This window comes from Malus domestica, chromosome 17, assembly GCF_042453785.1.
Source record: "Malus domestica chromosome 17, GDT2T_hap1".
Lineage (NCBI taxonomy): Eukaryota > Viridiplantae > Streptophyta > Magnoliopsida > Rosales > Rosaceae > Malus > Malus domestica.
The window spans coordinates 20,975,180-20,999,629 of record NC_091677.1 but is presented as its reverse complement, the minus strand read 5'-3'; the positions used below and the strand labels follow the sequence as shown (position 1 = coordinate 20,999,629).

The 24,450-nt window shown below is 40.6% G+C and overlaps 1 protein-coding gene across 1 annotated transcript; it reads right to left on the bottom strand.

The window, feature by feature from the left end:
- Positions 1 to 941: 941 nt before the first annotated feature.
- LOC103420638 (uncharacterized) lies at positions 942 to 24,450 on the bottom strand. Its single transcript, XM_029097206.2, has 15 exons — positions 23,262 to 24,450; positions 23,103 to 23,158; positions 22,622 to 22,680; positions 22,392 to 22,463; positions 21,892 to 21,975; positions 12,606 to 12,713; positions 12,226 to 12,288; positions 11,936 to 12,016; positions 11,788 to 11,853; positions 4,414 to 4,569; positions 3,560 to 3,637; positions 3,042 to 3,080; positions 2,530 to 2,612; positions 1,653 to 1,725; positions 942 to 1,321 (listed from the first exon to the last, which is right to left on the bottom strand). The coding sequence occupies exons 1-15, from the start codon at positions 24,341 to 24,343 to the stop codon at positions 1,157 to 1,159; spliced, it is 2,265 nt and encodes a 754-aa protein (XP_028953039.2). The 5' UTR covers positions 24,344 to 24,450; the 3' UTR covers positions 942 to 1,156.

Here is a 24,450-nt window from a genome sequence, read left to right as displayed (position 1 = left end):
CCGGGTGCCGATGGAGATGCAGCGACCCTTGCTCACTTATCACTGTGCTCAGGCCACACAGCGCGCCACTTACGGGTGACGCCCTAGCTTTAGCGCGATTTTGTTCTGGATTCATTTTCATAAGGATTCGACGTGATCATGGAGTGCCGGCTGTCGACTACCTGACGCCCTCCCCCTCCTCCTTTATCCGGGCTTGGATAGATAACCAACTAACCAAAATCAGTGTTGTTTACTTGTCCAAATTGAAGGTGATGCTGAATTGAATGGTTCTACAACTCCGATTCTGTTGACTTATCCAAATTGAAAATGTCTCCGATTTTGTTGACTTATCCAAATTGAAAATGTCGCTAGTTGTCAATACAGTGTTGTTTACTTATCAAACTAAAGGTGTGTTGTCTGAGGGGGGTTAGGATAGTATTTTTCTCAACGGTGTGAGAAGGATTTTGCATGGAGTGAGGGTTTTCACGTAAAGCACTTTTGAGTCATTTGTTAAGTTGAAGGACATTTTCATGTTGCAGAGCCTCTTCTATTTATAGGGATTAACGTTGTGATAATCAAGCTTACTGAGGGTAGTCCTAATAGGATTGTGTCACTTCAGCATTTACCTGAATATTATCTCTTTTTTTCTTTAATCCCATTCTTAGCTGAAACTCATCTTTATCCAATCTCGACTTTTTTTATTTGAACCAGGACTTTAAATCTAGTCACTCTATTCACTTAAATCATCCTTATCTTAATCAAGAATATATTTTGATCCTTAGAATGATTCGCTTCTAAACAAAGCTCATTCTGATTCTTGACATTTTCAATTTAGTGACGACTCGACCGAGCACATCTAAACTTAATCCTGTCACAGTCCCACTTTCACAAGGACTCAATCAAATCAGTCATGTTTTGGGCTAAAAGCCAACTAACCTTAATCCATTTTCAGCCCAAGCAAGTAAAACGAAGCTACATCCATTGTAAACTAGAAGTGTCAATACAAATATATCGGTTCTTATCGATCGTTAACAAATCATTTCTCAAAGAAATTAGAAACCAAGGAGCAAGGCAGTCAGCAAGCCTTTGGTAGGAAGAGCAATTTCGACGATAGATAATACAAAATTACATACAATTTAATATGCACGAAGTTGAAACCGTTGGCTCCATATCAGCATCATTTGAACACATTGCTGATGACCTCCTTCAGATCCTTGCAGCCAATAATTTCAATGTCCTCTAAACCTGGAGTTCCTTGATATGTCTCGGATGATTTTGGAACGATACACATCTTGTAGCCCAGTTTCGCCACTGTGTGTATCCTTTTATCCATTCGAGTGACCTAACATGATACAATTAACTGCCATCAATGATATAATGCTTGAAAGAAAACAAAGGAAAGGGGGATTGGGGATCGAATGGCCAACCACTGAACAATTTCAACAATCTTGAGTTCGAATAGCCAAGCAAGCGCTAAGATTAGGTCTTATTAGTATTATGTCAACTTCAAATCAAGCTAACAGAAATAACTAATCATACGTAAGTGCCCAACATATCCTAAATACAAAGCCAAGCTTCTCATATTTCAACTGAAAAACAACACCACTAATGCCCAGTAGTAAAATCTGCTGACAGTATCCTAATACTAGGGAATGCTGAAATAATTTGCTTACCGGCCGAAGCTCGCCAGCAAGTCCAATTTCACCAATGAATGCAATACTATTGGGAATAGGGAACTCCAAGAAACTGAAGACAATGAGGAAAAGAAACAAATGTGGTTTGAGAAACATTGAGAAGAATTAGGTTCTACATGAGATACGAAAAACAGTTATTTATTTCTTCTTTTCTCGTCCTGATATAACCGCACATAATGCAGATAAAACACTGAAGCATGAAAAGATAGGCTTAAATGTTAAAATGGTCCTTGTGTTTTAGTCATTGGGTCAATTTAGTCCATATGTTTTCAATTTGGCCAATTTCGTCTTTGTGTTTATCTCCATTAGCCAATTAAAGAAATTTCCATCTAATTTCTGTAAAAAAAAAAAAAAAAAAAAAATTATTATAAACTTACTATAAAATTATAACTTATTTGATTTAAAATATTTACAATGAAATAAAATTAAAAATTAAAAGAAAAAGTATTCTCCTCCCAACTCTCTGACGCCCCCCCCTAACATTACCCCCTCTCTTTTCTATTTCACAACCTCAATCATTTTTTAGATTGGAAGTTTTATTTCTTATACATGTTATTTCTCATTGATTTGTATTCTCCTGTAAAGAGAAAGGGTAATTATTTCTCATATGATTTTTTTTACGAATTTTTTAAAAGAGATTAAATGAAATGTTCTTAATTGGCTAACAGAGACAAACACGAAGACTAAATTGGCCATATGGTATAACAGACAGACCATTTTGACATTTAAGCTGAAAATAAATTACCATACTAAATGACAAAAGTAAAAAAAAATTATAAGGGCATAAACAAAATGGTAAATGGCATCTTAGTTAAAGAAACAAGATTTGATTAGTAGAAAGGGCAAGTACGCATGCCTGCTGCAAATTGCTACTGCTATTGCAAGATCTCCAGCAGTTTCTTTCAGCGTCACCCCACTGACAACATTTAAGAAGATGGCCTAACATGAAAGCAACTTTATTCAGTAACACGACAATAATCGAAGAGAAACTAACCAACAATAAATAAGAAAGTCTAGTATTCGTTAAATTAAACTAAAGAATTTATATTTACTTGGTATCCTAAAAATTCATTAAACACGTAGATAGAACAAAGACCGGCAAATAGCCTCCTATGATTCAACTCGAAGCAAAGGTTTTCTGTCTGTGCAAGTTTATAAAAACTTCATGTGTCATATTTGACATTAGTTCCTATCAGCATGAGATGTTAGGTTTATATTCTTTACTAGTTGCCATATGGTTGTAAATGTTCTCAATCTTTTCATCTTGTATAAATAGTTCAAACATGGATTGGAACTTCAGAGATTATTGAAGTCAAGGATAAGAAATCAATCTATAAATGAAAGAATTATCACAAAGTTTTTACTTACATTCTCCTGGAGCTTTAGACCAGCTTGCTTCGTTAGTACCTAAAATGTGCAAGAGATCAATGACGACTGACTTTCATCATGAGTTTAGCGTAAATGAATGATGCAATAACTCATATTTTTTTCTATTTTTTGCCAACTCAAACTCTAAATATATTGAAACTGTATTGAGATTGGAGTAAACCGTTAACTGTAATCTCAAATTCAATTTTAATACTGTATTGACTAACATGAGCCTTAGCACATTGTCTTCATCAAAAGAATGTCATAATAAAAATAGTAAGCAATCTTGGTAATGCTATCATGAGTCTCAAAGCATATGAATATGTGGCGTATAAACACCAGTTACTACTCTATTAATAATGTCCATTCCATGAAAAATAGCAAATGATATTGCTAATTGCTTTTAACCGAAGATAATATATTGTGAATCGCACCACTGATGCTTATTGTGTATTTATGTATATGGTATAAATATAAATCCAAAAAATACACAAAAATTAAAAGTAAAAGGTACTCACAGATTTAATCATGTCAGCTCTACTTGCTGAAACCCCATTAACTTGCCGTAAAACTGTTGACTCAGATACACACAATGCCTACAATAACTTATGAAAGTTAGTTAGATGTCATAATTTATTTTTGGAAATATGCTGCTAATAGACATCTAGTTACTTGGTCGAATACCAGGAAAAGCTGAGATATGGGTCCAACCCGATTACTTAGTGTATATATACACTATATCTAAACTATCCCACTGCCTCTAGAAAATGCTGAGGAACACTCTTGATTGAGTAGAGTAGTTGGCTAAATAGGATATAATGATGGCAGTAGAAGAACGTTGAGAATAAACATTTGACATCAAGCATTGTAAGTCTTGCATCTTAGTATAAGAATAGTGAGGCTCTACACATTGCCAATGGATTTAGGGTGGATGGTCCAACTTTAACACAGAGTGGGCAAAACATCCATGTGTCATTCATCGTTGGTCACTTATGTTCCATGTGCGAGGCTCTCCATGTGTTTGCTCAATCAAGCCACCAGTGAAGAACATATTAAGAATATAAAATCCCAAGTTAGACATTCTAAGCCTTGAATCCGAGTTTAAGAATCATAGAGCGTTTCCAACTGTTGCCAACTGGTTTCAGGTTATATGATAAGTTCAATGAAAAAAGCATCAACTACTACCCCTGGCTCCAAGCAACAAACCATATATAAGTATACTATCGTGATTATCATCAAGTTCATTCAAAACATTTGTATGATGGACATGAAAAATTTACTGATTTAATGTAGTCAATAAAAGGACAAAGCATTAAAAAGTTAAAATAACTCAAACGGAAAGATAACAAGTATAAAAGCAGTGGAGAATAACCTGAATCTCAATGAGAAACGTTCGAGATCCATCCATTATTACAGCAACAGCTAAACCAGCTAAACAAGGTGAATCTGAGTATTTCTCAGATAGAAACATCTCACTGGGGTTTGAAAGAGCTTGCAGTCCTGATTGTGTCATTTCAAATACTCCAAGCTGAGAGCAAGGAAAAAAATCCAATCAATAAGACAGAGACTAAGAGGTGATTCTCTAAACATTTATATACCTAGAAGCCACACGCACCCACACACAATTCTAATTACATAGGTTATCTAGTTGAAAATTAATTGACAATTTTTGTCCCTACTTAAGCTCTTCAGCATTCAGAAGATTCAGAACCAGAACAAAATCTGCAACGATAAAGGAACAATGACCCTGAACAGTATATTTCCTTCTCTCAATAGTGTTAAAAAATCAAAAACATATTATTTTGCAATTAAGAGAAAAAGACATCAGTCACCTCAAAGGAAGAGTTGCTACAAAAATAGAATAGTACACAATATGTTGATGCACAAAATCAGTGAAGACTTTGGTACAACAAAAAGTGTTAAGTTTGTGACCTTCGCTAGATTGCTCCGGTCACTAGTGTGGATAAGTATGTAAATGGATAGAGACATGAAGCAAACACAAGATGTACGTGGTTCACCCAGATTGGCTACGTCCACGGAGTAGAGGAGTTCTCATTAGTTGTGAAGGGTTTACACAAGTACAAAGGTCCAAGCTCTCTTTTAGTGAGTACTAATGAATGATTTAGTACAAATGACATTAGGGATTATTGTGGGAGAATGATCTCCTTTTATAGAAGAGTTTCTAGCTTTGTTCTGGCCTTGACACGTGTCATGCTGTGATTGGCCTTTGATGTTGACACGTGTCATGCGGTGATTGGCCTCTTGGTGTTGACACGTGTTGCGCTGTGATTGGCCTCCTGGTTGGGGGGGAACTCTTCTGGGTCCTTGACGGTATAACATTGACCGGTGGTTGGTAGTTTCGGGATTGGTCAAGTATGGTACAAACAATGCTCCTGTAAGTTCCCGAGTGAGGGAAGCTCCAAACCACTGAGTAATTACGAAACTTCTAAGTACCAAAGTGTGGTATCATTTTCACTTGCTTTGTCTGTCTCATAGGTAGATGTAGCATCTTCTCTGGAAGTACTTTTCCTCCATCTAGGGGTAGTATCTTTAACCGATGGGGATGCACAAGGTAATGTATCAATTTCACTTGAAGTTTACTTGTAGTTTCGAACTTGGTCAAGTGCGATACAAACCCTATAGTAGGAGTCCCCTAAGTCTCTGAGTGAGGAGGTCGACCGAAAGAGGTGACAAACAAAGTAAGCAATCAGAGTTCCAAGCAGTCAGTCGCAGATCGAAAGTTTGATCTTGTGTTCTAGCTGATTGTTCTCCTTCTCCTTGTTCTGTAGACATCATCAAGGAAAAAGAAAAGGACATGGAGAAGAGATGATATGAGATACTTTTGCTTTTGAAGAAATAACTTTCTACAGGCTTATTCTTGAACTGGGCTGGAGGGTTTTTTGGTTTCCTCCAGATTATTTGGCTCTCGAAGTTCGGAGAGCAGTGCCTCTTTGGTTTTTGAACAAGCAATCATGTTGGGGATCTGGCTTTTGAGATTCAGAGAACAGTGCCTCTTCGATTTTTGAGAAAGCAATCTTGTTAGGAGTCTGGCTTTCGAGATTCGAAGAGCGGTGCCTCTTCAATTTTTGAGAAAGTAAACCTATTAGGAATCTGGCTCTCGAGATTCGGAGAGCAGTGCCTCTTCAATTTTTGAGCAAGCAATCATGTTGGGAGTTTTCTCAAATGTGAGTAAAGGTTGGGCATTTTTGCCAGTCTGCCTTGCCACAGAGCACGAAGGTTGACACACATAAGAACTTTCGAGTTATGAAGCAGTGGTGCTGTTCCTTTACCCTTGTAGGTAATACTAGGGTAGCTAGACCTTCAAGATTTTTGTGTCTAAATTTTGTCAGAGATCTTTGGCAAAGTTATCTATGGTACCTGAGGAGCTGATGTTGCGTGTGGAGATTGTCGACAGATTTTACTCAGGAAAATCCATTTCTCGAAGTCCGAAGAGTGGTGCCTCTTCGATTTTTGAACCAATGACCCTGTTGCCCTTTCTTTTATAGGGGCACCAATTGTGTGCAAGAAGTACGTTCAGAGAGTGAACCTTTTGGCATATGTAGTTGAAGCTTTTTGGTGTTGAAACTTTGTAGGTGAAGCTTTTGTGTTGAAGCTTTGTATGTGAAGCTTTGGAGTTGAAACTTTTGTAGGTGAAGCTTTGGAGTTGAAGCTTTGTAGGTGAAGCTTTTGTGTTGAAACTTTGTAGGTAAAGCTTTTATGTTGAAGTTTTGTAGGTGAAGCTTTCGAGTTGAAGCTTTTGTAGGTGAAACTTTGGAGTTGAAGCTTTGTAGGTGAAGCCTTGAGGTTGAAGCTTTGTTGGGTACCATGAATTGATTTTGCTTCACACTATCTTGATCAAGAGTGTGTGAAGCTTTTGGCATTTGTAGTTGAAGCTTTGTAGGTGATGCTTTTGTGTTGAAGCTTTGTAGGTGAAGCTTTGGAGTTGAAACTTTTGTAGGTGAAGCTTTGGAGTTGAAGCTTTGTAGGTGAAGCTTTTGTGTTGAAACTTTGTTGATGAACTTTTGAAGTTGAAACTTTTGTAGGTGAAGCTTTGGAGTTGAAGCTTTGTAGGTGAAGCTTTTATGTTGAAGTTTTATAGGTGAAGCTTTGGTGTTGAAGCTTTTGTTGACACTATAAATTGGTTTTGTTTCACACTGTCTTGATTAAGAGTGTGAAGCTTTTGAGAATTGTAGTTGCCCTCAATTGATGAAGCTTTTGTTGGCACCATAAATTGGTTTTGCTTCACACTGTCTTAATCAAGAGTGTGAAGCTTTTGAGAATTGTGGTTGAACTCCTTTAATGAAGCTCTTGTTGGCACCATGAATTGGTTTTGCTTCACACTGTCTTGATCAAGAGTGAAGCTTTTGAGAATTTTAGTTGCCCTCCATTGATTAAGCTTTTGATTTACACCATAAATTGGTTTTGCTTCACACTATCTTGGTCAAAAGTGTGAAACTTTTGAGAATTTGTAGTTGTCCTCCATTGATGAAGTTTTGTTGAATTTCAAATTTTTTTTTTTTTTGGGAAAACTAGAAAATTGAAAATGTGGGAGAGACAACGTATACAAATTTTGCTTCCACACTGTTGAGCAAGAGATTATGATGCAAGCTACACCTTGTAGTAGTCGAAGGTTTGGATGAATCATATAAATTGAATTTGCTTCGAACAGTCTTGATTAAGAGTGTGAAGCTTTCTACGAGTTGTAGTGTTTGCATTGTTACAGAGAAGAAATGTCTAAAGCAGATGCAAGAGGGCTGAAGAGCTTGATCTTCGTATACCATGCACTGAAGCCGTTGTTGGCTTGCAATAAGATTTTGTTGGTGACTATAACTCTTATTAGGCATAAATGCTTCCCTAGTTGAGTTGTAAAGCTTGAGGGTTTTTTATTATTTGTGAATGCTAGGAGTTCACAAATACAAGTTGTACCACTCGTCTTCTTGTTGGTGGAATGAATGGTGAGTTGCTTTCATCACTTGGTTGGTGGTACGAAGGTGAGTTCCTTCATCACCTTTCATCACATTTCATCAGGTTGGTGGCACGAAGATGAATTCTTTCTTCATCTGGTTAGTGGCATGAGTGGCAAGTTGCTAAATGATATTAGAGTACAAGTTGTACATTTCATCACCTAGTTGGTGGCATGAAGAAGAGTACAGGTTGTACATTTCATCACCTGGTTGGTGGCATGAAGATGAGTTCCTTCTTCACCTGGTTAGTGGCATGAGTGACAAGTTGCCAAATGATATTAGAGTATGGGTTGTACATTTCATCACCTGGTTGGTTGCATGAAAAAGAGTACGGGTTGTACATTTCATCACCTGGTTTGTGGCATGAAGATGAGCTCCTTCTTCACCTGGTTGGTGGCATAAGTGGCAAGTTGCCAAATGATATTAAAGTATGGATTGTACATTTCATCACCTGGTTGGTGGCATGAAGGAGAGTATGGATTATACATTTCATCGCCTGGTTGGTGGCATGAAGATGAGTTCCTTCTTCACATTTCATCACTTGGTTGGTGAGAATAAGGGCAAAGTGTCGAGGCACATTGTAACAAGTGTCGAATGACACAAAGTATGTTGAACCCTTTTGAAGCACATTTGGCTTATGTATGGATGTGTTGGAATGTATGATGTTTATGTATAAATGTGTTGGAATGTATGATGTTTATGTTGATTGACATGAATGATGCTTATGAATGTTTTGTTATGCATGAAGGGATCCATGCTTTCGATATGTGAACCATGTTGGTTGTAACACTTAGTATCACATACTTTGTGTCAAAGTACGCATGTTGAAGCTCTGAGTTGGAGTATAAGGGTAGGTCAGTGTAGACCAAGTGTTTCAGTGCTAGGAATCCAAAAGACTTAGAAGAAGTTGTCTGAATTCCCTCTTCTTTAAATATTTGCCGAATGGCTTGTGTGACAAAAGATCTCAAGCAGTTAAGAGTCAAAACATTTGTAATGTTTATGCCTTCTTATAATAGCATTTCCTTCAGTACCTAGTCCTCCACTTTGAAAGAGTGAGGCTTGGCCCCATAGTCATAATAGTCAACAGTACGTTCACCCCTGGTTGTCTTGATACGAACTTTTATCCCTCTTATTGTAATGGGCTTGCTAAGAGTAAAAATCTTTCCTCTTACCAAGAGACAAATACGTTTGGTGACTTAGCAAATAGCTAAATAAGGCAGGAGATAATGCAATGGGTGTTTGAATGGCCAAGATCTCCTCACTGGGTAGAACTTGACTTCCACTTCCCACCTGTTAATAGGGGTTAACCATATGGGGGTTTCCTTGGTATGTCATTGCTTTAACGGAGGCGTGGTTGTAAGCTTGTGCCATTAACTCAGAGTAAGTCTTCCAAGTGTTGGTATTGATCATGTACTTGAAGAAACAATCACATAGGCCTGCCATAAAGGCTTTGAAGGCGGTCTTGTCATCTGCCTCAGCGCAGCGAGAATACTCATGGCTGAAGCGACAAGCATACCCTTGTAGTGACTCATCCAGCTTTTGGCGAATAGTGTACAAGTCATCTGCAGAATGTAAGCGATCGGTCTGGAAGAGATGTTGAGAGACAAACAGTTTCCTTGGTTCCTCAAATGAGTCTACTGTCTCGGGTGGAAGACGACAATACCAATTTAGAGCTCCGCCAGAGAGGGTGGAAGGGAAGATAAGACATCGCTCTTCGTCGGTGTGCATCCGATATGCCATGGTGAACTCAAAGAGGTTAAGGTGTTCAATCGGGTCCTCCCTTCCAGTATAGAGTTGTAAACCAAGTTTTTGTTTTGTCTTCGCTTGAAGGGGGTGTCGAGGATCCTCCTTGTGAAAGGGCTAGGCCTGGGTTGGTTCTTGTCAGGTATCTCGGCCTGACGTTCAGCCTTCAACTTGTTTACTTCCTCAAGGAGCTGTAGGACAAGAGGGTCCTGAGTGGAGTCCTATACCATTGGAATTTTCTTCCGTAAGTCTCTATTGTCTCTCGGAAGTAGGAAAGTTTGAGCAAGAGCATGTGATTCAACTTGTTTACTTCCTCAAGGAGCTGTAGGACAAGAGGGTCCTGAGTGGAGTCCTATACCATTGGAATTTTCTTCCGTAAGTCTCTATTGTCTCTCGGAAGTAGGAAAGTTTGAGCAAGAGCATGTGATTTTTCCTTGGACTCGCCATACTGACTTCTAGGGCTAGTCTGTCGAAATACCTTCCTTAGATGGGCAGCTGGCCTGGGTCGTGGGAGGGGACCGAGTCTTTCAGAAACCTTTGGGTCATTGATCTTTGAGCTTATGTGGAGGGGATTTTCTCGACATTGCATTAGGAAGTCTCGATAATCACGATAAACGACTTTTGATCCTTCCAACCCTTCTGCAAGGAGGTATCTTCCTCTACTTCTCCTGCTTCGGGTCGAAGCAGCTGGGTTGAGAGAAGTCTCATGTTGATCAATGTTTTGATGATTAGCTCGCTCCTCATCAGGGATACCCATGTCGAAGGAAGGTGACCCTCCGTGTTGGGGGGCACCCAGATGATGGTTGATGTCCATAGGGGCAACAAGCTCACGTGTTTGAGTACGCCTAGTTTCGTGGAACGTCTCGAAGAGCTTCTCATATTGTCCTTGGAGGATTTCATTCTTTATTGCTATCTTGTTGTTCTGAGCCTCCACCTCCTCGACTTTAGCTTGAAGAGCGAGCTTCTTTCCTTCCTTCTTTCATTGCTTTGCACTATGTGCAAGAGGGATGTCATTCTGTGTGCCGTGACTTCCTTCGCTCCCCATGTTGGAGAGGGATGCCCGGTCAAAAAATAGTACAAATGGTGGAAACCAGCTTGACAAAGCTGAAGAGAGTGGGAATAAGTGTCGTTTCCACAGACGGCGCCAAATGTTGATGCACAAAATCAGTGAAGACTTTGGTACAACAGAAAGTGCTAAGTTTGTGACATTTGCTAGATTGCTCCGATCACTAGTGTGGATAAATATGTAAATGGATAGAAGCAAACACAAGATGTACGTGATTCACCCAGATTGGCTACGTCTACGGAGTAGAGGAGTTCTCATTAGTTGTGAAGGGTTTACACAAGTACATAGGTTCAAGCTCTCCTTTAGTGAGTACTAATGAATGTACTAATGAATGATTTAGTACAAATTACATTAGGGATTATTGTGAGAGAATGATCTCCTTTTATAGAAGAGAGTTTCTAGCTTTGTTTTGGCATTGACACGTGTCATGCTATGATTGGCCTTTGATGTTGACACGTGTCGTCCTGTGATTGACCTCTTGGTGTTGACACGTGTTGCGCTGTGATTGGCCTCCTGGTTGGAGGGAAACTCTTCTGGGTCCTTGACGGTATAACGTTGACCAGTGCTTGGTAGTTTCAGGATTAGTCAATTATGGTACAAACACAATACATAGAGCCAAAATGTTTCACCATCACCCCTTGATCTCCTAGTCACTAATCTCCTAACTTCAGCCAAATAGTTTGAATAAAAACTTTGAGTCATAAAAGAAGAGGAAAGTACTCTTGCTTGGGAAATTTGGAAAACGAAAGAAAAGTAAAACAAAAACAAGAACCCTTACTAGAAAAATAAGTTACATAAGTTGGCAAAGATAGATGTACCTAAGGAACCTAAACAAAATAAAAAATGCAACAATGAAAGAATTTAAAGTGATAACATAAATCAACAATACAAATAGGTCCATACTAATGTGGCCAACAAGGGAATAATGAATGTATGGGTAAAGAATGCTATAGCCCTGACTGCCATTGCATACCTCATCAGTGGATCCATAGCGATTCTTCACAGATCGAAGTAAACGATGGGATAAGTTCTCCTCCCCCTGAGAAGAGATATATAGATTAGTCGATACCACATTACAAATTACGAACAAACCAGTCAAAACAATGTAAGAAGGTACCAACTTCCATATATAGTACAACATCAACAATATGCTCCAAGACACGAGGTCCAGCAATATCTCCAGATTTTGTTACGTGCCCAATCTGGATACACACACAAAGAAAAGAGTAAGAATAGAAGGTCATAATATTACATAAGTTTCAATAAAAATCAAAACATTCTATTCTCTTTTACAGACCCATATAAAATACTAGAAAAGGGAAGTTCCTGACCATATCCATTATATGAGTTCTGAACTTATAAATTGAAAGTAAAATCCATGAACAATCGGAGTTTGGACAGTGTAACTCACCAAGAGAACAGGGACGTTAGTCTTCTTTGCAAAACGCAGCAAGGCTGATGTGCATTCCTTCACCTGATACAGAAAAAGTGTAAGAACTCACCAATTACAGTCCTGAAACCATAATATGATATAAGGAGTAAATTAAGTGCCCTTTGATAATGTTATTCCAGTAGGGTTGGATCTTTTTATGTTACAGCAGCATAAAAGTGCCTCAAAAAGCAACTCTAGGAAACCTGACACCAAAGTGGGAGTTGTTACGATACAGAAACAAATATCTACAAAGGGTGCCAAGAAACAAATTATTCACCACATAGTTTTCTTCAAACAATGTAAATCAGATATGAATAAGCTTTATCGTATGGTTGGCATATTATTATAAAAATTCTAACCTGTTGGATCGCTCCAGCACTTCCAGCAACTCCTTTTAAATAAACTGTTTGAATCGAATCAATGATTAAAGCCCGAGGGTTGAGAGGTTGAATTTTTTCTAATATATCCTGAAAACATACATTCATTAATCATTCCAGCATTCAGATCATTTTAGAGTTTGTTTGAAATGTGGATGTGCACATATGAGTGCATTATTACATTTAACATAATTATTTCTAATAAATTCATAAAATAAGGACACGTTTATCAGCCACTAGATCATATATGGACAAGGGCGACTGAATTGTACTATGATGCATCTCATCCTTGACACATGTCAACAGTTCATATCTGATGTAATGGTTGATAAACAGATCCTCATCTAAGGATTGTATCAAACTACTCACATTTAATATACATATGAGAGAGAGAGAGAGAGAGAGAGAAACGAATTTACTTATAGGACAATTAAGCACTTGATTTAATTAATAGATGATGTACATCTGAGTAGTTACAGGGCAATGGTATTGTATATTTTCCTGCACTAAGTGAATCGGTATTATATAGGCTGTACTTAACTTAATCCCTTTCAGGGTTATGATTAATGCATCTTTTTACCCCCTATTTCTGCCACAAGATATCAGGAAGTCCTTATAAGTCCAACCTCCCAGTTTATGATGAATTCCACGAGTTGAGCTATCCAATGATGAAGAGACTCACATTTTCTAATGCCTTAACCATTTGGAAATAGTGATACGCCAATAAACTGTATCAGTTTTATTTACTACGTGCTTAATTTTAAAACATAAAAAGGAATTGGTAGGTGCATGCACCAGACTTTGACCATTGAGAAAAGTTGCAAAACTTGCATCACTTCACATGACACTAATTAAATCGATGGTAAGTAAACAAACAACTCCGCCTATGTCTTACATGGCCGGTCCCAAGCCCGGATAAAGGAGGAGGGGGAGGGCGTCAGGTAGTCAACAGCCGGCACTCCATGATCACGTCGAATCCTTATGAAAATGAATCCAGAACAAAATCGCGCTAAAGCTAGGGCGTCACCCGTAAGTGGCGCGCTGTGTGGCCCGAGCACAGTGATAAGTGAGCAAGGGTCGCTGTATCTCCATCGGCATCCGGATGCAGTGTTAAATGAGCAAGGGGGCCATAGAAACTTCTTTTCGAACGACTCCACTCAAAGTTGTTTGGGAGCATATGCTCCTATCAACTTTACCCGGGACACACAAAAGAAGTACTTTGATCTTATTAGACGGGGGAGGGTGAAGAAGCTAGGACAGAAGGGTAGAGTTCAAGAGAGCAAAATGCGTTTAGGAACGTGGAATATAGGAACCTTAACGGGAAAATCTATGGAAGTAGTGGAAGTTATGGTGAGGAGAAGGATAAATATTATGTGCCTACAAGAAACTAAGTGGGTTGGTAGTAAGGCAAAGGATCTAGAAAACTCAGGGTTTAAACTTTGGTATTCGGGCACAAATAGAACGAGAAACGGTGTTGGCATCATCGTGGACAAGATCTTGGTACAAGATGTTGTAGATGTCAAGAGGGTAGGAGATAGAATCATGGCAATCAAGATTGTAATAGGACAAGAACTTATCAATGTGATTAGTGCGTACGCACCTCAAGTAGGGTTGGATACGAGTTCGAAGGAGAAATTTTGGGACGATCTTGGAGACTTAGTGCAAGGAATTGCTCAGACGGAGAAGTTATTTATAGGAGATTTAAATGGACACGTGGGCAGGGAGACAGGCAACTATGAAGGTTTTCATGGTGGCCATGGTTTTGGGGAGAGAAACGAGGATGGGGAAGCTATCTTAGATTTTGCAATAGCATATGATCTCTTCTTAGCCAACACCTTCTTTAAGAAGAGAGAAGAACATGTGATCACCTACAAGAGTGGGTCGTCAAAAACACAAATAGATTTTCTTCTAATGAGGAAAGGGGATCGTATAACTTGTAAGGATTGCAAAGTTATACCAGGAGAGAGCGTGGCTAATCAACATCGCTTGTTGGTGATGGATGTACATATCAAAAGAGTAAGACAAAAGAACAAGACTTGGAAGTGCCCAAGGACTAGATGGTGGAATCTAAAAGAAGAAAAACAAGCCATTTTCAAAGAGAAGGTAATCACCCAATGTGTGTGGGATAGAGAGGGGGAAGCTAGCCAAATGTGGGATTCCATGGCTAGCAAAAGAGGTATTAGGAGAGTCCAAGGGCTTTGCCCCACACCAAAAGGAATCTTGGTGGTGGAATGAGGAGGTACAAACAAAGGTGAAGGCTAAGAAGGAATGTTGTAAAGCCTTATACAAGGAGAGGACCGATGAAAATGGTGAAAGGTATAGAAAAGCGAAGCAAGAGGCGAAGAAAGCTGTCAGAGAAGCTAAGTTAGCGGCTTACGACGATATGTATAAACGACTAGATACCAAAGAAGGAGAGTTGGATATCTATAAACTATCTAGAGCAAGGGAAAAGAAGACAAGGGACCTAAACCAAGTGAGGTGCATCAAGGATGAGGATGGAAAGGTTCTTGCTACAAAGAACGCGGTTAAAGACAGATGGAGAGGTTATTTTCATAATCTTTTCAATGAAGGACATGAAATGAGGGAGTTGAGTAACTCAGAAGAGTGTAGAAACTACTCTTTTTATCGTCGAATCCGGAAGGAAGAAGTGGTTGTAGCTTTGAAGAAGATGAAGCATAAAAAAGCAATAGGCCCAGACGATATACCAATCGAAGTGTGGAAACTTTTGGGAGAGACAGGTATAACATGGCTCACTGACCTTTTCAATAGGATTTTGAAAACGAAGAAGATGCCAAATGAGTGGCGAACGAGCACTTTAGTGCCTATCTACAAGAATAAGGGCGACGTACAAAATTGCATGAACTATAGGGGTATTAAGCTAATGAGTCATACAATGAAACTCTGGGAGAGAGTCATTGAGCATAAATTGAGGCAAGAGACACGGGTTTCGGACAACCAATTTGGGTTCATGCCAAGGCGCTCAACCATGGAGGCAATCTATCTCTTACGAAGATTGATGGAAAGATATAGAGATGGGAAAAAGGATTTACACATGGTCTTTATAGATTTGGAAAAAGCGTATGATAGGGTCCCAAGAGACATTCTTTGGAGGATTTTAGAGAAGAAAGGAGTACGAGTAGCATATATCCAAGCTATAAAGGATATGTATGAAGGAGCAAAGACTGCCGTAAGAACTCATGAAGGACAAACCGAAAGCTTTCCCATATCTGTAGGATTACATCAAGGCTCATCCTTAAGTCCTTACCTTTTTGCGTTGGTAATGGATGAGTTAACAGGACATATTCAAGATGATATTCCTTGGTGTATGCTTTTCGCAGACGATATAGTGTTGATAGATGAAACTCAGGAAGGGGTAAATGCAAAGCTTAACCTTTGGAGAGAAGTGTTGGAATCTAAAGGTCTTCGCCTAAGCCGATCAAAGACAGAATATATGGAGTGCAAGTTCAGTGCAAATGGAGGCCAAAACGAGTTAGGGGTGAGGATCGGAGATCAAGAAATACCAAAGAGCGACCGTTTTCGTTACCTAGGATCTATCTTGCAAAAGAACGGAGAATTAGATGGAGATCTCAACCATAGAATACAAGCTGGATGGATGAAGTGGAAGAGTGCATCCGGCGTGTTGTGTGACCGCCGTATGCCACTGAAGCTCAAGGGAAAATTTTATAGGACGGCAATAAGGCCGGCGATGCTGTATGGCACAGAATGTTGGGCGGTGAAACATCAACACGTACACAAAATGAGTGTAGCGGAGATGAGGATGTTTCGTTGGATGTGTGGGCACACGAGAAAGGATAAGATTAGGAATGAGGATATCCGGGGTAAAGTAGGAGTAGCCGAAATTGAAGGAAAGATGAGAGAAAATCGGTTACGGTGGTTTGGACATGTGCAAAAAAGGCCTACTGACGCTCCGATTAGAAGATGCGACTATGGGACAGAGGTTCAGGGCCGAAAGGGTAGAGGAAGACCTAGGAAAACTTTGGAAGAGACTCTAAGAAAAGACTTAGAGTACTTGGATCTAACGAAGGACATGACACAGGATCGAGCACAATGGCGTTCTAAGATTCATATAGCCGATCCTACTCAGTGACTCGGATTTTCCAAGTCTCCAACCGAGAAGTTTTCCTCACTCGGGAAATTAAGGGAACACTACCCCAACCTACATGCTCCACTCTGAAAGCTTCAACATACAAGCTTCAACAAAAGAAAATTCAAAGAATTTAGCGAAGAAGGCTTTGGTGTATTTAACACAATACGTTGAAATGAAGAAAAGCTTATTTATTGATATCCCCGATAAGCTACAAATATGTACATATACATGAGTCAAAATAAACACACAAGAGGGAGCCTTCACAAAGGTTGCTTAGGAGAAGTCTCAGCAGTCGGTAGAGCCCCAGAAAGAGAAGGCACCGGAGGGGGATCATTTGGAGCCTCAGTACTGGACAGAACCCTAGAAGGAGGAGGCATCAGAGGTTGATCATTTGGAGCTTCATTACGCGGTACAGCCCCAGAAGACGAAGGCAATAAATGCCCTTGGAACAAACCCACAAATCTCTGATGATCAAGTAAAACCTGACCATCAGTTTCCTTCATCTGGTCAAGCTTCCTCTTCATGTTTGTAGCATAGTCATGTGCGAGCCGGTGCAACTATTTATTCTCATGCTTGAGCCCTCTAATCTCCTGTTTGAGACTCATAACTTCAGCCGCCAATGATTCAACTTGGCGGGTTCGAGCAAATAGGCGTTGGGCCATATTAGACACAGAACCTGCACACTGAACACTGAGAGCCAGCGAATCCTTAACAGCTAACTCATCAGACCGTTTGGAAAGTAGTCTGTTATCTTTGGGAGTGAGAAGGTTCCTGGCCACCACCGCAGCGGTCATATCATTCTTCATCACGGAATCCCCAACGGTAAGAGGAACAGTAGGGGAGACGAAGGATGGGCGCCATATGTTGTCTGGAGAAGGCGGGGCTGCCTCTTCAACAAGGTTCAAGTCAAAACGACGGTCGGAGGGGCCAGACATTTTCAAAGGTGTTGAAGAGAGAAGAGGTCGGACAAATCAAGATCTTAGAAGTGCAAGAATGAAGCTTCTACTGGTGGAGATTCAAGTGTGATTTGAAACTTAATGCCAGCCCCTATAAAAATCTGCACTCGACGGAGCTTCAGAAATCGAAGAGGCGCCTGCTCAGAAATCGAAGAGGCGTTTGCTTTCTCAAAAGCTGGGCTGCTTAGAGATCACGAGGGTTGATCTCAGAAATCGAAGAGGCGTTTGCTTTCTCAAAAGTTGGGCTGCTCAAAGACCACGAAGGCCGATCTCAGAAATCGAAGATGCGCTCGCTTTCTCAAAAGCTGGGCTCCCCAGAGACCACGAGGGCCGCTCTCAGAAATCGAAGAGGCACCTACTTTTCCAGCCTTGTCAGCACCTGTCACACGCACACTCAGCTTTGCGGAAATTATGGGCATTCTGTCAAAGACTTCTGGGGAAGTAGAAAACACATGAATCTTACTGTTCAATCACCCACTTCCCACACGCAACAATAGCTCATGGGTACCACAGATAACTTTGCCAAAGTTCTCTGCCAAAGTTGATCACGTGAAGCTTGCAGCTCCCACTACATCGCTCTGACCAAGAAGGGTAAAAGAATAGCAAAGAAACAACACTAACAAAGTTTAGACCCATAAATTTTGAAGGTCTAGCTACCATATTATTACCCACAAGGGTAAAGGAACAGTACCACTGCTGGATAATTGGAAAGTCCCTGTGTGTCAACCTCTGTGCTTCGTGGCAAGGTAGACTAGCAAACATGCCCAACCTTTACTCACATTCGAGAAAACACTCCCAATAAGATTGCTTGCTCCAACAATCGAAGAGGCACCGTCCTCCGAATCTCGAGAGCCAGACTCCCAACATGACTACTTTCTTAAAAATCGAAGAGAGGGTAAAGGAACAGTACCATTGCTGGATAATTGGAAAGTCCCTGTGTGTCAACCTCTGTGCTTCGTGGCAAGGTAGACTAGCAAACATGCCCAACCTTTACTCACATTCGAGAAAACACTCCCAACAAGATTGCTTGCTCCAAAATCGAAGAGGCACGCCAGACCCACATGATTGCTTTCTCAAAAATCGATGAGGCATCGTTCTCCGAATCAATCGAAGAGGCGCTCGCTTTCTCAAAAGCTGGGCTGCTCAGAGACCACGAGGGATGATCTCAGAAATCGAAGAGGCACCTACTTTTCTAGCCTTGTCAGCACCTGTCACACGCACACTCAGCTTTGCAGAAATTATGGGCATTCTGTCGAAGACTTCTGGTGAAGTAGAAAGCACATGAATCTTACTGTTCAATCACCCACTTCCCACACGCAACAATAGCTCATGGGTACCACAGATAACTTTGCCAAAGTTCTCTGCCAAAGTTGAGCACGTGAAGCTTGCAGCTCCCACTACATCGCTCTGACCAAGAAAGGTAAAAGAATAGCAAAGAAACAGCACTAACAAAAGTTTAGACACATAAATTTTGAAGGTCTAGCTACCATATTATTATCCACAAGGGTAAAGGAACAGTACCACTGCTGGATAATTGGAAAGTCCCTGTGTGTCAACCTCTGTGCTTCGTGGCAAGGTAGACTAGCAAACATGCCCAACCTTTACTCACATTCGAGAAAACACTCCCAACAAGATTGCTTGCTCCAAAATCGAAGAGGCACCGTCCTCCGAATCTCGAGAGCCAGACTCCCAACATGACTACTTTCTCAAAATCGAAGAGAGGGTAAAGGAACAGTACCATTGCTGGATAATTGGAAAGTCCCTGTGTGTCAACCTTTGTGCTTCGTGGCAAGGTAGACTAGCAAACATGCCCAACCTTTACTCACATTCGAGACAACACTCCCAACAAGATTGCTTGCTCCAAAATCGAAGAGGCACCGCCCTCCGAATCTCGAGAGCCAGACTCCCAACATGATTACTTCCTCAAAAATCGAAGAGACACTGCTCTCCGAATCTCGAGAGTCAGACCCCCAACATGATTGCTTTCTCAAAAATCGAAGAGGTATCGTTCTCCGAATCTCGAGAGCCGAATACCACAGACCACCTTTTCAAAGTGCTCTGACAGAGTTAAAACATGTGAAACTGGCAGCTCCCACTACCGTGCTATGACCAAGCAGGGTAAAGGAATAGCATTACTACTTGTTGTTAAGGAGACTCCTATATATGTCGACCTCCATCCCCAACGGACAGGCAGACCTGCAAAAATGCTCAACCCTTCATCATATCTAAGAGGGCACTCCCAACGAAGCCTTTCAAAATATTTAGCTTTCTTTCCCCCCGATAATACCTCTGCAAACAAGCTATACTAGAGCAAGAATATCTCATATCATCAGGGTTAAAAGCAAGAGTATCCCATATCATGCTTTTTCCCTGTCTTTTCTTTTGGCCTTGTTTTTACCTGCAAGACAAGGAGAAAGAGAGCAATCAGTCAGCACTTGGAATCAAGCTTCCAGCCAGGAACTGACTGCCTGGAACCCCTTACCTGATTACTTACCTGGCATTGCTCTCGAGTACTCATCTTCAACATCTTATGTTTCCAGGGAAGATTCCGCATCTGCTTGAGGAACAGATAGGGCAAGTGCGAAGGATACAAGGAAGCATGTGGAGACAAGCGTAACAGAACACGTGCCGATACATCCATTACTCTGTCAAAAGCAAAAGTATCCCATATCAGCAGGGTGGAACGTACTCTAGATTTGATGGACTTGTTTTGACCCTCAAATTCTTCAGTCGGCCTTAATACTCTGGAGGAAACCAGAAAACCCTCCAGCTCAGTTCAAGAATAAGCCTGTGGAAAGTTACTTCTTCAAAAGCAAAAGTATCTCATATCATCTCTTCTCATTTTTCTTCTCTTTATCCTTCATGCTGCTGCAAGATGGGGAGAAGGTGAACAATCAGTCGGAGCTCTGATTGCTTACCTTGTCTGTCACCTCTTTCAGCAGACCCCCTAACTCGGCGACTTGGGGGACTCCTACTACATGGTTTGTATCGCGCTTGACCAAGCCTGAAACTACAAGTAAGCTTCAAGTGAAATTGATACATTACCTTGTGCATCTCCACCAGTTAAAGATACCACCCCTGGATGGAGGAAGAGTACTTCCAGAGAAGATGCCACATCTACCTATGAGACAGATAAGGCAAGTCAAGACGACACCACACTCCGATACTTAGAAGTTTCGTGATTACGAGATCATTCTCCCACAATATTTCCTAATGTCATTTGTACTAAATCTTTCACTTGTACTCACTAAAGGAGAGCTTGAACCTATGTACTTGTGTAAACCCTTCACAATTAATGAGAACTCTTCTATTCCGTGGACGTAGCCAATCTGGGTGAACCACGTACATCTTGTGTTTGCTTTCCTATCTCTATCCATTTATATACTTATCCACACTAATGACCGGAGCAATCTAGCGAAGATCACAAAAAGCGACCGTTTTCGCTACCTAGGATCTATCTTGCAAGAGAACGGAGAATTAGATGGAGATCTCAACCATAGAATACGAGCTGGATGGAAAGAGTGCATCCGGCGTGTTGTGTGACCGTCGTAGGCCACTGAAGCTCAAGGGAAAATTTTATAGGACGACAATAAGGCCATCGATGTTGTATGGCACAAAATGTTGGGTGGTGAAGCATCAACACGTACACAAAATGGGTGTCGCGGAGATGAGGATGCTTCGTGGGAGGTGTGGGCACACGAGAAAGGATAAGATTGGGAATGAGGATATCCGAGGTAAAGTAGGAGTAGCCGAAATTGTAGGAAAGATGAGAGAAAATCGGCTCCGGTGATTTGGACATGTGCAAAGAAGGCCGACTGACGCTCCGGTTCGAAGATGTGACTACGGGACAGAGGTCCAGGGCCGAAGGGGTAGAGGAAGACCTAGGAAAACTTTGGAAGAGACTCTAAGAAAAGACTTAGAGTACTTGGATCTAACGGAGGACATGACACAAAACCGAGCGCAATGGCGTTCTAGGATTCATATAGCCGACCCCACTTAGTGGGAAAAGGCTTTGTTGTTGTTGTTGTTGTTGTTGTGTAAGTAAACAAACAAAATCTTCATTTATCCCAAGGATTTCTCGACAATGAACCAGATTAATATAAAATAAAATAAAAGGTAACAACAGCCGGGTCTTAGTAATCTCTAGCTGAGTAAGAGTAAAAGCAAATACAAGATTTAGTCAGCAGAAGCCCAGAATGTGCACCTCAATATCGGTACTTGAGTACAAGAAAAGATCCTCTGTTTCAATCTTCATACGGTCAGCTCTGCTTCCAATTTGCTCAACACTCTGCCACCAGACATCAATGTTAATTAACATGCCATAGCCTAAAGTTTTAAGAAAAATGATACATCATGGTGAAACCAAAATTATACAGCACAAAAATTGGAGATTAACAAGTGTCCAGAAACCCCAGATGTTTTAGGCTTCTCAACTACCAAAACTAAAATCACTTCAGCTCTACCGCCAAAGCCTTTTAGCCATATTTTCAATCTAAATGGGATAACAGTAGGCGTTTTCAATTGAAAAAAATATATATATCTTACAGTTAATGAAGTTACCTTATTTCAGATAAGAATTCAATAAATCTTTCAAGTGACAGTGACACAGACATTTAAAAAACAGTATCTAAAAAAACATATAAGACTGGAATGCACACATAGTTCATGATGATCTACCAAAACCCGGCTTAAGAAAATGCTAACCTCTTCACCTGAGACATACACAACAGAGGCCGCTTTACCAAGCCCTTGCCCTTCAGCTATTAGTGAAGCCATCTTCCAATTCAAATGTATGGTTTTACATGAAAACAGAACCACAAACAGAGAAGATCATAATCAACATTGAGAAACAAAAAAAATTTCCACAGCAACACAAAATTTGTATGCAGACTGCAAAAGCAAAGCTCCATAAATGAATCCTAACAACTTACTACCTGCAACACGAGTGTACTCTTGCCGACTCCTGGATCACCGCCAATCAAAATTAATGAACCTTCACAGACAGAAATAAGTGCATTAAAAATGTTAATATATCCGCTTCAAAGACTGGGAGTAAATATTAAAGCTTCCCTCCATCACCAGGTCCCAACCAACCAAGAGAAATAATTTTAAAAAAAATCCAAAAAGGGAGACAAGAAAAACCACCTAACTATTGAACAGTCTATAAATTAATACGATTTCATCACTGTCTTCAGTAGTATCAAGTGAAGATAATAAGACTGTCTGCCAACAACATCTAGACTACATCCAAATATAACTTGATTTGATTACCATGGACATTTTCTCCACTTTACCTTGAAGCCGAAAAAGAGTATCACTTCAAAATTTGAAGATAATCGAGTCAGGGGGCAAACAATTAGCTTTCAGAAGTTAATAGAAAAAAAGAAAAAAAAAAGATGCATAATGTGATCAAACCTTGCACAACACCACCACCAAGCACCCTTGCAACTTCACATCCAAAGAGTCCAGGCCTAAATATTAACCAAACCAACATATGCAATTTCAAAAATGATTTCCCAACTCATCAAGAGTTCAAACACAGTGTAAATAGAAATACCAAAATGATAAACTTACAAAGGAATCCGCCTTTCTGTCCAATTAATCCCCCGGTTCACATCTGTCAACCGCGTTGGCCCAACCTCGCTTGCCTCCAGCGGCATCCACGACCGCACCACCTTCTCTGAAACCTCAAACCCACTAACCTTACCATCATCGCTTGTCTCCGAAAACTGCTTCAATGTGCCCATTTCATTACAAGACCGGCATTCACCCCACCACTGCCCAAATGACTCCCCACAATTCGAGCAAACCCAGCTAGTTTTAACCTTCCCCTTCTTCTTACTCCTTACTATTCCCCCAAAAAGCTTAGACCCTGCATTTACTTTCTTAACACTCCTAACAGCCTCATCTCTCTCAAACCCGCCAACCTCACTTCGTAAATTCGATAAACCCATACGGGCTTCACTTTTAGCACTCCTATGAGCTTCATCTCTCTCAATCTCATCGAACCCATATCCAAAATTTGATAAACCCAATTGGGTTTCACTTTTACCACTCCTCTGAACCCTATCTTTCTCAATCTCGTCGAACCCATTTCCCAAACTCGATAAACCCAATTGGGTTTCGCTTTCATTTTCGCCTCTTAGTTCTTGTCCATCGCCGCTGGTATTCGGGACCCTTTGAGTCGCCAATGTGTGCGAGACAGGACGAAAGACAGACCAACCGCGACGGGTTTCTCCCTTGGAGCTCGAACTGTTGTGCGTTTGCAGGGAATCGGCGGCGGAGCCCGGCTCTTCGGCATGGTGGAGACGGCTTGTGGAGTGGATATGGCGGGAAAAGTTAGGGTTTTGGAGGGATTGGAAGGAGGCGAGGGAAGGTATGGAGAGGGTGGGTTTGAGGAGGTGTTTGTGGGTGGAGATTGCTCGGAGAGCTCTCATGTCTGATACTACTGGCATCAAAGAGTTGAAGGTAGAAGAGAACTCTGTGTGCAGTGAAGGGTCGATTTTGCAGCTTTTGAGTTGAAATGCAAACAACCCGCGAAGTAGAAAAGACTGGAATTGTTTGGGCAGGTTTAACCCCAAAACCCTTGGGTTTAATGGTTCAAAAGGGTCCATAAGGCTAAAATCCCAATAACCATGAATAAAGAGAAAAATCATTTTGGTTTCTTCGTTTTAAAAAATGCTAGTTGAGATCACATCTTGTGATTTATGTATAAAATATTTTTCTAATAGAAGTGAGACTGAACCTTACTTCTCTGAACTTT